Raw genomic sequence first — 14,032 nt, 5'->3', positions numbered from 1 at the left:
TTTATACCACCACTACTAAATTATTACTTTGGCCACACACACACACACACCTATCAGCCACAACATTACAAGCACCTGCCTAATATTGTGTAGGTTCACATTGTGACACCAAAACAGCTCTGACCCATCATAGAGCAAGGACTCCACAAGACCTCTGATGGTGTCTGGTGATATCTGGCACCAAGACATTAGCAACAGATCCTTTCAGTTGTGAGGTAGGACCTCCATGGCTCGGTCTTGTTCTCTAGCACATCTCAGATACTTGATCTGATTGAGAGCTGGACAATTTGTAGGTCAAGTTACATCTTGAATTTTATCACGTTTCTCAAACCATTCCTGAATATTTTTTGCAGTGTGTCAGGGTGCATTATATTGCAGAAAGGGGACAGTGTCATGAAGGAATACCTTTACCATGAAGGAGTTTACCTGGTCTGCAGTATTTAGGGAGTTGGTACATGTCAAAGTAACAGTCACATGAATACCAGGACCCAAGGTTTACCAGCAGTAAGTGTCTTGGAGCATCACACTACCTCTGCCTGCTTTCTATAGTGCATCCAAGTGCAATCTCTTCCCAGGTAAAAAAATGCAGATGCACCCAGCCATCCACATGATGCAAAAGATAATGTGATTCATGAGACCAGGCCACCTTCACCTTCTAATGCTCAGACACATCAAGTTAAAGAACTGACTGTTTACTTGCTGCCTATTTCCCACCCCTTGATAGTTACCATTGTAATAAAAAACACCCCCATTTGCTGAAGTATTGGCAACAGTGGGCTGAATATATATGGAACACACATCTTTGTAGGCATGCTGTACCTAGTTGTCAAAGTAAAATGGCCCTTGTCATTTACCCTCCATGGCCTTTTCCAAGATTCTGGATAGATGATACTAATCATTTTGGACATCCACCATTTAAGGCACTATGGAATTCAGATAGGACTACCCATGACTTGATCAGTACTTGAATGGGTGGCTGTCCAACAACCCCATTAAATTTTAAACAAGTAATTTAGAAAATACAAACATTACAAAAGAAAGTCACAAATCTGACAAACTGCAGAATTAGTTTTGTAATGCGTTTATTGTACTAGAATATATAAAACTGAAAAACCCTCAACTAGAATGTTACTCTGTATCAAGTACAATTTGGACAAAAAAAGCCATTTCAAACTAAACAGACAAGTACAGTGATATAAAGAACTAGAAGCTCTAATGGGCACCTATAACCATTCTTCGCTTAAGTGGATAATTAATTTCAGATACAGCATTAATCTTTAAAGCATCAGCTTCACCATTTTCTTTCCAATAGGTTTTAAACATTGTGCTTGTTATAGGGGAGGCAGGGCTTCCATGTGTTTCCCTCACTATACAACCTGTGTGCGTGTGTGGCTATAGTGCAAATGGAAAGCTATAAATACAAGTGACATCAATCTGCAGACAGGGTAAGTAATATCTTCCACCAAGTGAAACTGTACTGAATGTTCCAGTCCAACAAGTGGTGTTAACCAGACTAGACACAAGTTTAATGGCTTGCATTAGACAATGCTACATTAGTTGGGCAGTAAAGGGTTAGGCGACCTACTCTATAGCAAAAATATATTGCACACGATTTAGCAACATCGACCCCTTTATCTGCTGAGGCATTTAACAGGCATATATCCAGCATCACCAAGTGACCGGAGGCTCACATTGCCATTGTGGTGGATAAGAAGTTCAGTAATGCTGCCGTGGTGGAGAGACATTCGTAGCCAGGCATCAGGAGCCACTTGTAGAGCCCTAGGATGCATGGGAGGAAAACAGATAATGAATATAAACACATAATATAAATACACACTATAATAAGAAGCCTGCCAGTATTGCACTGTAGTCTAGTCCTAGTAACAGAGCAAGCTGCCGGGTCTAGACATGACACTGCAGTTTAAACTGTTACAATCATGTGTGCACAGACCGGTCAGGACATTCAGACCCACAAGACAAACCTCTATATCCAGGCCCGATTTTTATAAATGGGAGGTGTATAAACAGTTACATCCACCCAATAGCTGGGCAGCCAGGCACTGTCATACCAGTTCAGCTGGGTGATATAAGAATTTTGATTGGCTACCCAGCTTTGAAGTAGCCAGGGTCACTGGTGGTCAACTCATTGTGAGTCAGGTGCAATGCAAAGAGTATTTGTCCCCCCACTCTGCCAACAGTTATCATGGATTACATTGAACCATGAAGGTTTGAAGAATTAGAAAGGCACCATGTCCTTCTAAATAATGGGAGCCACAATATTGATGTAATCAATACCATGGTTACTACTTATACTGGGTGAACACTGTTCTTTTAATTATTCAATTCCATTAGGATGGGGAAGCCACTGTAGTTTGCGCACACACACTTGTGGCCCTACAAGTATGTTATGTTGTGGCATTAAGTGCCAGCATGCACTGTTTTCAGAGTATAACCCTGCTAACCAAGAGCCTGTGGTACCAGGAGAGGCCCAGAGCAACTCAGCATTGGGATAGTACAATGAGTGAGGGACCATACATTGTGCCCCCCCCCCCTCCCCTCCTTTAGAGGATGGAGCAAGCTGGCCCTTTAGAAAGTGTAAGGAGTAAAGCCAGATGCTGCATGTACAGTTTGCCCTGAATCACAAGTAAACCTAGTGGTTTGGCTCCAAAAATCTGCTTTTTCAGAGCACATACAAGGCTATCCTTTAGTAAGTTTCCTCCCTTGATCTTCCTTAATTTTGAGCAATTAGTATCACAAGAAGAGGCAGACTAAGAATAAGCTTGAGGGCAAAGAGCAATGGCAAGATTCATTTAGCAAGGGGAGACCTACAGTCATTTAAGATTCTAGAACACCTTTGTCTTTACAGCACGAATAGATGTGAAAGTATGTATTACATCAATTAAATGCATTTTGCATGGATCCACTAACAAGGCTTTGCACTGAAGGCCTGAGTCAGTTTTTACCCTAGAAAGAAAGTACAGAACAGAGGTGCAGAGTTTCTTCTCTTCCACTCATCACACCCTCTCATTGCTGGATACAGGACTTTTTTTTCTGTCTGCACCCACTTTGTGGAATTCCCTCCCCCACACAAAAAGAATTTCCTCTAGTCTTCAAACGTTTTCTGAAAACCCACCAATTCAGACAAACGTACATTACTTGATCTCCCTAGGTTACCCCATTACCACCCTCTGCACAACTAACAAGACAACAACCCTCTGACCAACTTTGCTGTGTGGCTGATCATACAGCCCACTCAATACTTTAAACTAAGGATGAGCGGGCTCGGATTCCACTAATCCGAGCCCACCCGAACAGTGCGGATCCGAGCACTGTTCGGGTACTTCCGGCCGCCAAAGGAATCCGAAACGAGGCTATGACATCCAAGTCTCGCGAGACTCGGATGTCATAAATTCTCACCTTGCGGCCGCCATCTTCATTTCGCCTGACATCAGGGAAGAGGGAGGGTAGTGGTGCTCTGTCCTTGCTGAGTCCAGTGGTGTTTTTGTCCTGTGCTTTGTTCTGCTAAGTGCATAGTTATTTTAAAAGTATAAAAAAAAATTCTAGTGCTATATATTCTTGCAGTCCAGAAACATTAGTACTGAAATCTATAAAAAAAAAATTGTTCACTGTTCCAGCAGTATTAAAAAAAAAAAAAAAAAAAAGTACTGTAATACAACGTGTGCTGCATATAATGGAGTACCAAAATTTGGAGGATAAAGTAGGGAAAGATCAAGACCCACTTCCTTCTAATGCTGAACCTGCTGCCACTAGTCATAACAGACGATGAACTGCCATCAACGTCGTCTGCCAAGGGCGATGCCCAATTTCCTAGTAGAGGACATGTAAAATCCAAAAAGCCAAAGTTCACTAAAATTAGCAAAAAATAAAATTCAAATTATCTGAGGAGAAACGTAAACTTGCCAATATGCCATTTACGACACATAGTGGAAAGGAACGGCTTAGGCCCTGGCCCGTGTTCATGACTAGTGGTTCAGCTTCACCCATGGATCCAAGCCCTCCCCCCCCCCCCCCACAAAAAATTTGAGAGTTAAGCTGTCATCAACACAGCAAACAACTCTGCCTTCTAAAGAGATGACATCAAATCCCCAAGGCGAGTCCAAGGGTGTTGGTGGTTGCGAAGCCTGACCTTCCCATCACTGTACGGGAAGAGGTGGCTCCTTCCACCATTTGCAGCACGTCCTCTGCATATGCTGGAAGGATCACCCACAGTCCAGTTACAGATTTGGCTAATGAAGGTGTGAATGTTGTACACCGGGAGGAGGATATTGATGTAGCTGGCGCTGAGGAGGAACTTGACGAGGAGGATGCGGATGTGGTTATCATAAATGAGGCACCAGGGGGGGAACAGTTGTTGTCCATGGGATGAAAAATTCCATCTTGCAACTCTTTTCTTGGCATTATGTGACCGTCCAACAGTCATTTGCCATGAGCACGAAGTACGACAGTAGTCATCCTATGGCAAAGCGGATAACTGCGGCCTTAACAGCTATGTTGGTGTTAGACGTGCATCCGGTGTCCGCCATCTGTGCAGTGGAAATTAGACAAGCTGAAGGAGGTATTGTGGCCCCAGTACCAAATTGGGTACTGGGGTCACTCCACTACGCAAACCGGAAATCTTAGTATCAGATATTAAATTACGTTCACTGTTCCTGCTACATCAAAAAAGCATGAACATGCCCTGCCATCAAAAACAACAAGAGGTAGTGACGCGCTTGAAAACCACCCTCTATATGCTGCAGAGGATGGAGGAGCAGAAAGAGGCCATTCAAGCCTACACAGCCACGTGTTTGTGCCGCCCACTTGTGTCGCTTAGCCTAGACATCCAGCTACCTCGGTGCAACCTTTTGGCCTAAAAACAATATTGTGAGGTGTTCAGAATAAACTGGAAATGAATGTTATTGAGGTTAATAATAGTGTAGGAGTGAAAAAAAAATGGATTTTAGCTCTTTTTTAAAAATAAATCAGAACCCAAAACCCTAAATCAGAACCAAAACCTTTCGTCGGGCGTTTTGGCAAAGCAAATCAGAACCCAAAATAATAAAAGTGGCCGGTGCACACCCCTACTTTGAACCAGCTAGAATGCCAAAGTATAATGTACAATATGATGTAGCACATGCCCTTGTGCATCAAACCTACATTGTCACAGATTATAAGCTTGAGAGCAGGGCCCTCTTACTTCTGTCTGTAAAAGCCAGTATTGTTTTATTACTGTGTGTTCCCAATTGTAAAGTGCTATGGAATTTGCTGGTACTATACAAGTGTTGATGAAGTGATATCATGCACAGCATGTCAGCATTCAACATACACCATCAACCTTTAATGTGGTGTGTAATTGTGGTGCCAGAAACTCTGGTAGAAACAGGTTTAGGAGTGTGAAGCCCTTGTTTACAACCCCTAAATCCTGAACATATTTTTGAGCATGAGAATAGAGGTCAGCTTAATTTCAGAAGAAATTATTTCAGATTTTGGCAAGCCTGAGTGGGTGATCCTCCACCAATGGCATATAGCATACTTGTCACTTTGCAAACTGCCATCCTCAATTAGCAAGAGTTGAGCTTGTATATGAAAGTTCACTTATCACATTAGTTTGACATACTGCAGAGTGTAAATTGTATGAAGCAGACTGAAATGTTCAAACTCCTATTGCAAAGTTAAATATATTACAATCATTTATTAGATAATTACCTGCATACAATATACCGAATGACATTATCATGACAGACCAATATCTCATAAGAGTCTTCATCCTGTTCATAGTCTGCACGGTGGATGTACTCCCGGAATGCTGACTCAATACGTGGGCCATCCTCATAGTACTAGAAAGAAAAGGGATTTTCAAGATATATTACATAACCAGTTAGGGTTAGACATTGTGAGGACACACTGGAGAAACAGGACAAATGAGACATTCAATATTATATCCAGAGTAAGACATGGCCACTTAAGTGACCTACAGCATATTAATTTATACATTTTAACATCAGCCTTGCTTGTGCTCAAAAGTTGTAGTAGAGCTGTGTAATGGTTAAAGGTGAACTGGAAAGATCTACACTGACCATTTGCTTATTACATAGTACTTTGTGAACTGCAAGTCAAAACACAAGTCACCTGGGAGATGGCATTTAAGAGCATGAATGTTGAGGAGCAAGCATAACAGCTACTGAGTCAACCCATCATCATCATTTATATAGCGCCAGCAAATTCAGCTAGGAACAAGGTATATGGTGTGTTCTTGTGGGTGAACACTGGCACAAGGCACTATGTAGTGAGCAAATATGCAAGAGTGTAATCTGGTTAAGACACCCATGTGGATGGAACCCAGTGTGCATCAATTAAGACCAGAGCATAAATGCAATAACCCTGTCAAAGACTCTTTTGGAAAGTCATGCACAGACAAGACCCAATTTTTATTAATTTTAATTAGAAGTTGATTGAGTATTGCAAAAATCTCTGATATACTGTATAAGAACATTTAACAGCACATGTTGAGAAGTCATTGGTGTTCCTTGAACCTATATTGCCCAGATAGGTTACGAGTGTTAAAGGAAAATGACCAAGATTCCCACATTTTAGCATAGTTTGCCTGCATTGTTTTCTATGCTAGTAGTTCATTCCATACCACAAGTAGGTCAAATACTATTAATAACTGGTTGACATATGTCTCAGTCAGCCACCAACCAAGATTATAGGTCTTCTGAACCTACTCTGATGGTTGGCAGTTGGAACTTCAAGGATGAGGAGTAGCTTAGGAACAAAGTGGTCGTCTAAACATAGTATCAAATATTAGATATGATGTCACATCAGAATGTGGGAAGTTTTGGGCTCTACCACTATATATGAATGATTTAATCGGTTCTTTGATAAAACAAAGAAATGTTGTCAGTTCTATCTTTTGAAGCCCCGTTGTCACATAACCATTGTTTAGAATAGTTTGCATATATCCTTTAGCCCTTATGGAGACCTAGAAGCAGCATTATCTCCAATTTCCACCCAGTTCTGTCTCAACTCGGAGGTCAGCTTCCCAGGCCAACTGTGGAGTGTCAATTCCCAGCTTTGGTTTTTAATTTCCAGTCCATGTGCAACAACTTCCTTTACTGCCATCAGCATTTATATGTACCTGAACTAAGACATTTGCACAAAAATCATGGATAAACCAGATATTTGAATTTATAAATGCATCAGAACTTTTAGAGTTTAGATATAGAATGCAATACAAATTAACAAACACAAAAGGGACAGTGGGGATGATTAAAAAAAAACTCACCATAAACTCTGGCTTCCATTGAGCAGGTGGATCTGGCCTGATGGGAGCACCTTCCTGCAGCAAGTCAGAGCTCGATGTGGGCACACCTGTCAGAACAGCAGTATTAAACCAGACAGCTGACCATGCTGCAGAGTGGTTAACACTAGGACATTTAGATCAGCAATACACTTCAGGGGCTGCATTGAGCAGCTATCCAAGGTTCAGACCTGCTAAAGCTACCCTTAGGAGTAAGTTAAATATATTTAATTAAAGACACCTATCTAATAACTTGGGCATTTAAAGTAAGTGTTACAAGCTATAACAAATCTGACAAAGCGGGAAGGAGCTGGGAGCTGCAGGTGAAGGCTCACAGGGATGTCTGTTACCAATCACAGATTTAGATCAACTCTGTACCTATAGGTGGTCTGTACCCCAGGACAAATACACATTTTTTTTCTTGTACAAGATCAGAGTACAGAAGTGCCCACTTGCTAAACATCTGTCTCTAAACAAGGCAGTTATAGGGACAGACATGTATTACTAACCAGGATCCAATAGGCTTCAGCTAGGCTTATCATTAACAGATCCAACACAAGTGCATCAGTATTCCTTACTAGAAGTTACTGTTAAATCCATGTCAGTAATGTTTACATGGGGTGGCAGATTCATACTCTCCCCAACTACAACAATGGGCAGGACTTCAGCAGGGAAGTGCTCAGACAGTTCAGTAATGTAGTTCAGATTTGGATTTATCAGTAACTAGCCAAGTGTCAGAACTACAACCACTGCATGACCCCCCTCCCAGAACACTGGTCACTACACCCTGCATCGATCATAGTAGAGCAATTACAGGTTTGGATTCAGCACACATGCTCAGAAGAGCCGTAGGACAACAGACCCTCTACAAATTTTGCTATAGAGACAGATTTAATGTTCTTTCCCTGAATTTGAAACTTGGCCCATTTAGAGATCAAAGCATCAGATTCATTCAGCAATCACAGGTGCAGGCAGCTGCCATCCTTCAAACTGAACTTCAGAAACGTCAAATTGTAGGAAGGTGTTGATGCAATTTGTAAAGAGTGACAAGTAATGTTGCTACCTTTTCTGAAAAAAACCTTCCTAGCAAGAATATTCTTCCACTAGAACACGCATAGCCTCCTCCCTCTCTGCACTGTTAACACTGAATGACAGGCGTGATGTCATCAAGGCACGCCTGTCATTCAGTGAGGAGCAGCGCGGAGAGAACCAGGAAAGAAACAAGAAACTAAAAGAGAGGCACAGTATGGGGGGAGACGAGAGGCACAGTATGGAGGACAAAAAAATGGGGGGGGGGGGGGGGGGGGGGGAGACGAGAGGCACAGTATGGAGGACAAAAAAATGGGGGGGGGGGGGAGACGAGAGGCACAGTATGGAGGACAAAAAAATGGGGGGGGGGGGGAGACGAGAGGCACAGTATGGAGGACAAAAAAATGGGGGGGGGGGGGAGACGAGAGGCACAGTATGGAGGACAAAAAAATGGGGGGGGGAGACGAGAGGCACAGTATGGAGGACAAAAAAATGGGGGGGGGAGACGAGAGGCACAGTATGGAGGACAAAAAAATGGGGGGGGAGACGAGAGGCACAGTATGGAGGACAAAAAAATGGGGGGGGGGAGACGAGAGGCACAGTATGGAGGACAAAAAATGGGGGGGGGGGAGACGAGAGGCACAGTATGGAGGACAAAAAAATGGGGGGGGGGGGGGAGACGAGAGGCACAGTATGGAGGACAAAAAAATGGGGGGGGGGAGACGAGAGGCACAGTATGGAGGACAAAAAAATGGGGGGGGGGGAGACGAGAGGCACAGTATGGAGGACAAAAAAATGGGGGGGGAGACGAGAGGCACAGTATGGAGGACAAAAAAATGGGGGGGGGGAGACGAGAGGCACAGTATGGAGGACAAAAAAATGGGGGGGGGGAGACGAGAGGCACAGTATGGAGGACAAAAAAATGGGGGGGGGGGAGACGAGAGGCACAGTATGGAGGACAAAAAAATGGGGGGGGGAGACGAGAGGCACAGTATGGAGGACAAAAAAATGGGGGGGGGAGACGAGAGGCACAGTATGGAGGACAAAAAAATGGGGGGGGGGAGACGAGAGGCACAGTATGGAGGACAAAAAAATGGGGGGGGGGGGGAGACGAGAGGCACAGTATGGAGGACAAAAAAATGGGGGGGGGGGAGACGAGAGGCACAGTATGGAGGACAAAAAAATGGGGGGGGAGACGAGAGGCACAGTATGGAGGACAAAAAGGGGGGAGACGAGAGGCACAGTATGGAGGACAAAAAGGGGGGAGACGAGAGGCACAGTATGGAGGACAAAAAGGGGGGAGACGAGAGGCACAGTATGGAGGACAAAAAGGGGGGAGACGAGAGGCACAGTATGGAGGACAAAAAGGGGGGAGAAGAGAGGCACAGTATGGAGGAAAAAAAAGGGGGGAGAAGAGAGGCACAGTAAGGAGGAAAAAAAAGGGGGGAGAAGAGAGGCACAGTAAGGAGGAAAAAAAAGGGGGGAGAAGAGGCACAGTAAGGAAAAAAGGGGGAGAAGAGGCACAGTAAGGAAAAAAGGGGGAGAAGAGAGGCACAGTATGGAGGAAAAAGGGGGAGAAGATAAGGAAAAAAGAGGGAGAAGAGAGGCACAGTAAGGAAAAAGGGGGATAAACACAGCATGAGGAAAAAAGGGGGGGGGGAGAGGCACAATAGTGGGGACAATTAATTAATTTAAGATAGGGTGGTTTGGGCGCTACTGAATGTAAGGGTGAGTTTGGGAAGAATGAGGTCCCTTTAGTAAATGTGCCTATGAATTATTTAATGGTAGTGACCGTTGCGGGAAATAGGTATATTTCTGAAATGTAAATAATATTAATTTATTGCTGGGGCTGTTTGTAGGGAGGGAAATAGTATTCACATTTAATAAATAAGCCTATTATTTTAATGTTGGAGGAAGGCCTAATTATTAATCATGGGTGGTACTGATTTAACGCTGGGGGTGGCTGTAATTTTCTAAATGTACCCATTTTTTTTTTCCAAATAGGGCCCCTAACATTCCAGGATTCAGACAAGCAGCAACTAAAGAAACCTGCAGCACAGGTGGTGAAAGTGAGAAGAACAGGTAGGAGAGAGCAGCAAAGTCTGTGAAATATTGTTATTCTAGTGGGACAATCCCAATTTTTGGTGACCGTTCAATGGTGTACACAACAATGCAGGTTTTTTGTCTGTAGGAGGGTGGCCTGGCCATGCCCAATGATGCATTATCAATGGTATTTTAATTTGCGGTATCATTGCTAGTTTTAGGGTGTGGTATCATTGCTAGTTTTAGTGTGGTGTTAATACCCATTTTAATGTGGTGTTTTGACGATTGTTTTAATGTACAGTATTTTAGTTTGTGGAAGCAATGATTTTTCTTATGTAGACAACCTAAGCGAGCCCTCTGGGAGAGCTGTAAGCGTCATACTGTGGGCTGTAGGTGATGTAATGCAGGATGTGTCACTATGCCCTTAATTTTAGATCTTAGGGGCCCCCCTGTCTTAAGTGCCCCGGGCCCCCCGAAGCCTTAATCCAGCTCTGAGAACACTGGTAATGTTTTGTTTTTGTAACCAGTCCACCAGCAAAGAATCAGAAGTAATGAGGATGTGCTATAGGCAGCACCTTCTACAATCTTTGTTTCAAACTATATAAAACATGGTGTACATACCACAAGCACATCACCAGGGCCCTATAGCAAAATTTGGCTAGAGCAGAGCAAGGGCCCTTTTTGAGCATGTGCAGTCCTGTGCATTTGCCCATTGCAAGGTCTTGAAGGTGCAGGGAACAGAGCAAGTCTGCATTGTTAGAGCCCCTCACCTCCAGGCCCCACATTGTCTGCACCCCCAGTAGTCAAGTACTGCAACACCTCTCACACATGATTAGTAAGCATAGAAGATACTAACCTTTCAGGTATTTACCAATTATTTTTGATGTCTCTTTGGCTCTGGTCAGAGTAGAGTACACCATTTTCGTGTAATCGTAGCCTAAATGTGCCAGGCGCTGGCCAGTCAAGTCTGCTTGCTCACGACCTGTGATATATTATAAAAGCAAACCATTAAAGTACTCTAGTTGGATGACAATGGTTAGAGACAATTAGAATGAGCAGCTGGACAAAGTTTAAAACAAAATAAGCCTACAGCACAGTAGTAGTGACAGTCTGATCAGTGGATAATAAGATTATAGTTACTTGTGAGACAAGGATGAGCAGATGACCAGCAAGGAGAGTTAAGGTTTCTTTTCCATGCCTACTCTAGCAGAGATTTACACATTCAATGAACCATATGTTTACCAGGTAGTTTATTTGTTACTATAATTTTACAGTTCTTGTCTTAGGCACAAATGTGATCTATCCAGAGTCACAATGACTATACTGGGATTCAATTGTGGCCATCTTTATTTGTGTGTAGCTCCAAAGCATTTATTGATTTATTATATTGGCAGCAGATAACAGGTCAGTCATTGATCTGCATGCACTACTAACCTTTACATTAAGTGACTGAAGAAATATGCTTACATTGTAAAACATACTGTAATACTAACCAGGAATGCCAGCATGTTTTCAGGGCCTTGACCAGAGTGTCCATCTCCAATTAAAGTATTGTTGCAGATATACAAATTAGAGAACATGTTGGCAATATAAACAGTAATTCAACCAGTACAATGGTTGCTCTACTTCAATTTCCAGTAACAGTGCTCCAGAGACCAGTTTGCACAGAAAGATCTGAAAGGCCCGAGTTACTCCAGAGAAGGTCACAAACAGCTGGTTACATACAGGAGTGTTTTTGTCCAATAATCAGGCAAATCAGCCAACATACAACCGTTCGGTCAGAAGTGAGGTTAGCGTGTATAGCATATATAACATTTTCCGATCAATGACCGGCCATGTAGTGTGTATGTACTCTTGCTCACAATCTCCACAGAGTTTACAGAGTCAGGGTCTTTTCAGTACACACAAACACATCCCCTACAGTCCAGTACATAAAGTAGAGCATCACATTTAATGGACACAAAGCATACCAAGCGGTGTCAGAACACATTCCGCATCAGTCTTCCCATCCAGATTGTATTGTCCATGCCGAATGAGGAATATATGGCGCCTGGCCCTGGCTTCATACTTTTTCAATTGTCTTTTCAATTCCTCTTCAGTATCACCTTTCACTTTACTGAGGTTGATCAGAGACATTGGCTCACGTCTAATAAAACAAAAAGAAAAACATTTTTTGTCTCTTGAAGACAGACATGACACTTGCAGTTCACAATACTTCAAAGGCAGCAATATAGCATTTCATTTAAACGGATTAAAGCACCAGAATAGAATAAAGTCAATTATTGCCAGTAATTAGCAGCACAGACTATACTATGCAACAAAGTGAGTACACATGATAACTCGCTAAAGAAAAGTTAACACAAAATAAAATAAACCCCTAAAACTATTAAAACCCAGTTGAAAGACACTGGGCAACATGCTGGTGCTAAATAATAAAATGGATAAGTCAGGTGAGAAGTAAATGTCTCAGCTTCTAATCATCAGCGGTTTATATAATCTCATCTTTAATGACTAGCGACATTAACAGATAAGTACCGAAGCCCAATGCATACTAAATGAACCGTATCACTCACCGGTCCCAGTTACGGTCCCAGCGCCCGGTGCAGACAGGCGGCCAAGAGCCGATAGATGTATTGGAGTCATCCCCGACCTTCCCCACAACCGCAGCGGTGAGAAGGGCAGAAGCAGCAGCTCCCCCGGCCACGATCACTCTGCGGAGAAACATCTTCAACGTTCTATACGAAGCACATACTGGAAACTCTCCCTCACGGCGCTTTATATACTGCCGGGATACAGCGGCAATAGAGGGACAATCCTCGACACATGCTGGGAGCTGTATGTATTGCCGGATTACTTCTATTATAAACATAACAGTGTCCCAGAAATAATAGTTCCCTGAAAAGTATAATGTTTTTAATTCACACTATACCTTTTCCATAAGCAATTGTAAAAGGGAATTGCAGTTGCCCATAACCCCCCTCTAGATCAGTTTAAAATACTTTAAATAGATGAGAGAATGTGTTATGTGTTGTATTTTTTTCCAGAGTAAAACGTGTACAGTATAATGTACTCTATATAGGGGTCTATTTATGACCCCTCCATTTTCTTCATGTTAAGCAAGTATCACTTCTTATTGTAGTGATAAGAAAATAATTTATTTATTTATTTTAATTCTTCAGCCAGTACAGCTGCTCCATAGCTGCCTGTCCTGGTGAATAGTTTATATTAAAGTGATCGCCAGCACCATTATAATTACAGGTTCTCCATAAGTAGAGAGCAGCATGGGAGATGTCTTGATAGACCTTCTTTTTGAAGACCCTTTATTAATTATCAGGGGTTTGCCCCATTAATTATCAACTGTCATCGCAGAATAACAGATCATTTTTGGCAAGTTTTTATTAAAAATCATTCCGGGACAGCGCTTCTGATAGGAGGCTGTCCCTGCGATGATGTCACTTACCTTAACAGTCCCATTGTCTGTCTCTTCTCTCCGGTCACTATGACAAAGGGGCACATTTATCAATATTCACATAAAGTGAAAAGTAGTTTTCAATCCTTATCGCAATGATAAGGATTGAACTACTTCTCACATTTATGTACAGCCCTGCACAGAAACAGCAGTTCCGAAAAACTGCTGTTTCAGTGATAAAAAAAATCATA

General features: G+C 42.7%; 1 protein-coding gene across 2 annotated transcripts; it reads right to left on the bottom strand.

Annotated features, from left to right (window-relative positions):
* Window positions 1-1,111: 1,111 nt before the first annotated feature.
* LOC142161360 (serine/threonine-protein phosphatase PGAM5, mitochondrial-like) lies at window positions 1,112-13,185 on the bottom strand. Of its 2 annotated transcripts, none has more exons than XM_075216916.1 (6): window positions 12,946-13,185; window positions 12,343-12,518; window positions 11,244-11,354; window positions 7,286-7,371; window positions 5,707-5,837; window positions 1,112-1,779 (listed from the first exon to the last, which is right to left on the bottom strand). In XM_075216916.1, exons 1-6 carry the CDS (start codon window positions 13,095-13,097, stop codon window positions 1,632-1,634), a joined length of 804 nt encoding a protein of 267 aa, XP_075073017.1. In that variant the 5' UTR covers window positions 13,098-13,185; the 3' UTR covers window positions 1,112-1,631. The 2 variants fall into 2 exon arrangements, with proteins under 2 accessions (XP_075073017.1, XP_075073008.1); XM_075216907.1 differs by having other exon boundaries at window positions 1,113-1,779; window positions 11,229-11,354.
* Between the last annotated feature and the right edge of the window lie 847 nt (window positions 13,186-14,032).

This window comes from Mixophyes fleayi, chromosome 1 (genome assembly GCF_038048845.1).
Source record: "Mixophyes fleayi isolate aMixFle1 chromosome 1, aMixFle1.hap1, whole genome shotgun sequence".
Classification (NCBI taxonomy): Eukaryota; Metazoa; Chordata; class Amphibia; order Anura; family Limnodynastidae; genus Mixophyes; species Mixophyes fleayi.
Note: the sequence above shows the minus strand (reverse complement) of the source record. Positions and strands in the feature narration are given on the sequence as shown.

Coding starts and splice junctions, on each gene's coding strand:
- LOC142161360 (XM_075216907.1), bottom strand. CDS start 13,097: ATGTTTCTCCGCAGAGTGATCGTGGCCGGGGGAGCTGCTGCTTCTGCC. Junction 5,838..7,285: donor AATGGAAGCCAGAGTTTATG/GTGAGTTTTTTT, acceptor TTTTCTTTCTAG/TACTATGAGGATGGCCCACG. Junction 1,780..5,706: donor ATTCGGTATATTGTATGCAG/GTAATTATCTAA, acceptor CATGCATCCTAG/GGCTCTACAAGTGGCTCCTG.